The sequence below is a fragment of the Cantharellus anzutake genome (genome assembly GCF_015039405.1).
Source record: "Cantharellus anzutake strain C23 chromosome Unknown EI90scaffold_1, whole genome shotgun sequence".
Lineage (NCBI taxonomy): Eukaryota > Fungi > Basidiomycota > Agaricomycetes > Cantharellales > Hydnaceae > Cantharellus > Cantharellus anzutake.
The window spans coordinates 2,953,647-2,958,933 of record NW_024066951.1 but is presented as its reverse complement, the minus strand read 5'-3'; the positions used below and the strand labels follow the sequence as shown (position 1 = coordinate 2,958,933).

Below are 5,287 nucleotides of genomic sequence, written 5' to 3'. Positions count from 1 at the left end.
TATCTACTTGTCGTATGGGGTTTTGTGATTTATCTGGCATATTTTCATAATGGGTTTCCATAGTGTGACCGTTATTTCTCCTACACCGTACAATCCCAACCTCCGCTCCAGGCTCCCAGAACTCCAAGACTGACTCTGGAGCCCCACTTCCCTTCCATCACCTTTTCCTTGCTGACTCCCAAGAGGTTATCCCTACTACGTCTAAGAAACCTTCATTTTTGGCTATGGTAACCGCGAAGATTCAAGGACAGATTAGCAACCGTCCTTGCACTATGCTAATTGACACCGGCAGCGAGCTCAACATCATGACAAGCGAGCAAGCTTATGCTCTAGAACTTCCAGTCGACCCTACTGGCGCCATGTGGACTCTTCGCGGTGTATCTGGACACCAAGTCGCCTTAGAAGGTCTATGTAGAGACGTACCCGTTACCATCGGGGGAATTGAAGTTACCCATAACTTCTTTCTTACGCGAGATACCCTTCATGGAAAGGATATGATTCTAGGTCAACCGTGGCTCTTCGGCCACTCTACTAAGATCGAGTATATGCACGATGTAGGAATGGTAATTCAAGTCTGGAACGAGGGAAACCGAGATAGCGGAGCATCCGTCCGCATCAAACTTCCGATTATGAATGCCCCGCGAAATGTTTATCCTGTTCAAGCTCGTCGTTACGCGAGAGCTGCCGCCACCACATACGACATTAGTACTGTGAGATCTGGGTCAGATCCCCAGACATCAGAGCCGCCACAATTCCCGAGCTGCATTCCTTCGACATTCACCATGCCGCAGACAGAACTTAAAGAGCTAAGGCCTGACGGCCTCGATCATGTACTAGCGAACCGTAACATGGAAGATCTAGAAGTCCTTAAAGCGCTTAAGAATGCTTGGATACCTTCCAAGGCACCCCATAGTCTGGGATTCACGGATTATACTGAACAGATGGAATGCTTTCCATTCCCCATGCACGATTCTAGTCTCATATACACCTCAAATTGCCCTGAGCCGGCAACCCGAGTGACATCTTTGACAGCACTGCCGGAGCAAAAGCTTAAAGAGCCAAGGCCTGACGGCCTTGACTATGTTCTAGAAGGACGGGAAGCAGCCCATGCTGAGGATTCAAGAGCTGCTACAGGTCCCTTGGCATTGTCTGGGTTGGATTCCACGGGAATTGTCGAGCACGTCGATATCGCTAAGGGAATGGCTGCAGCACAAGAATTCCCGTGCATGCATCATGAGCCCGTTGTTGCAGAGTCGTCGCCTGTGATCGCTCAGAACTCAGAGACTGGATGTACCGTTGTCAAGCCTGGATCAACGGGGGCAGCAATGATAGCTCGCATTGCACCGAAGTCCTTCACTGGACTTGAAATTTGTTTTCTTGCTAACTTCTTGACTGCACAAGAGAAGCCCGTTGTCCACGCCAAAGTCACTGAAGTCACACACCCGCCAGAAAGCCGCGAACGCTCCAGCGGGAGCCATGAGGATTACTTATGCCGATCCCAAGAGCTTAGCTCCAACAGTTATGACAATCGTGTCGGGAATTCAGATCTGGAGTTCCCTCCAAGCCAGCTGCGATGGTTAGGACCGCATATGGTAGACAAGAGACTTCGCAGCGGCGCCCTTGTGTTGCAAGAGTTAGATGGTGAAGAGTCAATAATCCGAGAACCCGTTAAGCTTTCCGAAGGTTATGAGGAACCAGACAACGAGGCAAATTATGCGTCCTACGCCACTAAGCCTAGACACCTGACTCCGCCCAAGCCCTGGGAACTCAAGGGTGAGAAGTTAGCTGAGTATTGGCGAGAGAAATACGAGCGAATGCGTGCCAGAACCGAGAATCCAGACCTGAGGTTCCATCCAAGCCAACGTGGATATGAACTCGAGAGGTTCATCGATGAGGACACACGATTTCGGGATTTCCGCCATGCCACTCAGCTCAAGGAAGATGTTGACCTGAAGACTCTCCCCCCTGGTCCCCCTGACCTGTTTTATTGGCTATCCTGGGGCGGGAAGGACTCTTATATTCTTCAAAACTCTTATTCCACGCGAAGTGATCCTGAGCATAAGTTAGAAGTCAAGTTATTATTGGGCGGGCCGACTATTGAGGTTATACACTCGGACAAAAGCCCCATGCTCGTTGCCGCTCCCACCACTGAGACCAGCGGCCCAACTAATGGCAAAACCCCCTTGAAAATAACGCAATGCGAGATCAACCATCACCCCCTGCCTCCCTTCGAGTGCTCCATGGGCTATGGAAACCCTAATGCGCCACACACACGTCGCCGTAGGAGTCGAGGACGCTATCGACACCGCCCACCAGAACCCAGCCACGAAAGACTTCAAGAAGGCAGACGCGCCTCCCGACGATCCCCCATCTGGCAGCAAGAGACAGATAGTGAGCGTGCTATATGTGAGCTCCAAGCCAAGTTAGACCAGTCCATGGCGCTAGTAGACAACAAGACAGCACCTAGAAGAACGGCATTGCCATTCCTAGGTTCAACTCCCGTGGCGCCACCTGTCCAGAAGGTTGCACCACCCGCTGATAGTCTCACTAGACCAAGTGAGATGCCCGTAGCCATAGTACCAGCGCCAAAGATTTCACTTGCAAGGGATTTCACGGAGAAGACCAATGAGTGGACCCATCGGGTTAGGGACATAGACAAAGACTCCGTCAAGAAGTTTGTTGGCACTACGCCTGAATTCCAACCACCCGCTGTGATCCCCAGAGACCCCAAGGACGCACCCGCTGACGTCGAGCCAGTACTTAAGTCTCCCAGCCCCATGGATGAACACCCTAAGGCGGAGCAAGATGTTAAAGGGCAAGCACGGGCCCATAATGAAGAGGATTCTGCCTCAAGGAAGACCTCAGTGTCACGTAGGAGTTCTAGTCAGGAATCCGCTGCCCCCTCCTCATGATAAGCCAACCGCCCGGGCCCATGTATTTATCCACTTGCCAATGCAACGTGCCTGCCGTTTCGTATTACAATCACACTCGTTTTATTTATACATTAAGGATGTTGAGGATATCGTGAGGGACCACGATCAAGAGCAAGGCCTATATGTTGTGGGGACAACTCCGTGTACCGCAAAAAGTCGGATTCTGCGGAATTTGGCCACAAACACCCACTACATACCCGCTGACGCTCCCTATGCTCATTCTATCACTATCCAACACTCCATACACCCATTCCTTATTTTTCCTTATTTTCCCCATCATTCCCGACAACCCCAAGCAAAATTCCCACGCCCAACCACGCCGCCAATTTCACCCCCTCTCCATATCTCAAGAACCACTGCACCAATTGGGACGAATAAGGGCTCGTTGGAAAGCTGGAGACGAGGAGGTTGCTGACGGGAGGATAGGCGGGCGCTGTGGCGAACTGTTGCGGAGTTAATTTTCACAATTCCCATTTCGGACCCGTTGTCACATTTTCCCCATTCATTCATATTTCTCTTATTGTTTCTTTGTTCCCAATTGGATATTCATCATTTACGGTTGCCTAACGGCCCGTTTACATTCCCCCAGTCCATTCATTCCATTTCCAACATATATAAACTAGATAACAGCTTGTACATAACAAGTTAGTATTGAATAGACCCGTGAAGGGACAAGCAGAAGTTGCATCCAAGTGGCAAAGACGCCATCCACGACCCTAACGCCCCCATTGAGCTAGTTGATAACGTCTAAGACCCCTCTCATCATACTACTCAGCCTTGACGTCCAAGAGAGATGTAGGTGAGTGTTTGTTTGAGGTTTTTGCAGACTCAGTAGCACCCACGGACCAAAACCCGGCCCAACGAACCACACCCGCGCACACTACCACCCTCCCCCTTCTCTCTGTCTTGAGTCTAGGCGATAGACCCGTTACAACGTCTTGCCAATATTCCGGACTTTGACTTCTGACTCCAGACCTCTGGAACTTACTCTGGACCCTGCAGTCTCTACTGTATGGTGTCATTTAATCCTCTTGTTGCCTCTTCCTTATTTAGATGACTGCTTCCTTTCCACATTAGTCAGCTGTCATTCCCTACAACCCACTCCACTCCTTCCCCTCTTGGCCTTGCCCTTTTGGGAAGCACCATAGAGTTCCAACCCTTGACCCTTGGGGTTGTTCCCTCTTCCAGTCCCCCTTTGTTCTCTGACTCCACTCCTGTATTATTATATATACACTCTGTACATATGTAGTTTCCTGTACCCCTAGTCTGAAATCGACAACTAGAGAACCAGAATTGACTGGATTGTCCCCCCAAGAGACTCCCCCTGCTAACCTGAAGTTAAGGACCACCTTAGACAACAAAGCAATAGCACAGTGCTCCACCTGAGTCACTGAGGCCAAGGTCCCTCCTTTCCTGAGTCCCTTCTCTGCTTCTGGACAATATCGCGCTCTCATAACAGTCATGAGGGTTTGTTGGGTCTTAGTGAGCTGGCAGGCTCATCACCCTGTTTAGACAATGCAGAGATTGCATTGGTTAGTTTTTCTAGAGCATTCTCTAGGCAAATCACACTCTTCCAACCCGCTTCCTCAGCTTTGGTGAGTCGAGTTTGAGCCTCCTGGTTTCCCTGGAGGGATTGTATTTGGGGGAACCTCAGTTCCTCCAAGTAGACCAGCTTCGCCAGATTGGTGAGTTGTTTTTCCTGATTTCTCAGGAGAGTGGTGCTTGGGGGAAGTGGTTTTCCTCCCCATTTGTTTGGTTCTCTCCAGCATTGCCAGAGGGGTTTTGCAGAAGGTTACTTTCACTTATCCTTTGCCTGGGCAAAGTAACTGAGGAGGGCCATCTGTCACCTAAGATGGGGCCTGGTGTTAACGGTTGCCTGCCTGTCTGCAGGTTCTCCTCAATGGGCTCCTTCTTATGCCACATTACTGTCAGGGGACGACTCCCAGGTCCCCATGACCCTCCCCTATGGCCCACAGCCTCAGGTCTGGCCAGCCCTATCCAGGGCACAATCCTACTGTGGGTAAGAAGATGTATAGATAAAGGCAATGTAGAATACACTTGCCTACTGTGGGTAAGGAGATGAGAAGGAAGCTAACTTCTCATCTTCCCACAGTGGCCACCATATCAGGGAAACTTCCGGGGATACCCAGAAGGCAGGATCCGGGGCTGGACCATGCGGCGCAGGAATGCACGCGGGAAGTGTAGTGGGTCCGGATGCGGGTCTGGGTCCGGGCTAGTCAGGGTGTGTGCCCTGACAAACACCATGTCTGACACCAAGCAGCAAAGGTGGCTGAAGGAAAAGTGGGGTTCAGTGCAGTGCCACACAAGTCCATGAGTTGGAGGTTGATCAGTCA

The 5,287-nt window shown here is 50.7% G+C and overlaps 1 protein-coding gene across 1 annotated transcript; it reads left to right on the top strand.

The window, feature by feature from the left end:
* Positions 1–272: 272 nt before the first annotated feature.
* EI90DRAFT_3115050 (uncharacterized protein) lies at positions 273–2,912 on the top strand (the record flags this gene model as incomplete). The annotated part of the gene is made up of 1 exon (XM_039062745.1): positions 273–2,912. The coding sequence occupies one exon, from the start codon at positions 273–275 to the stop codon at positions 2,910–2,912; it is 2,640 nt and encodes an 879-aa protein (XP_038924181.1).
* Between the last annotated feature and the right edge of the window lie 2,375 nt (positions 2,913–5,287).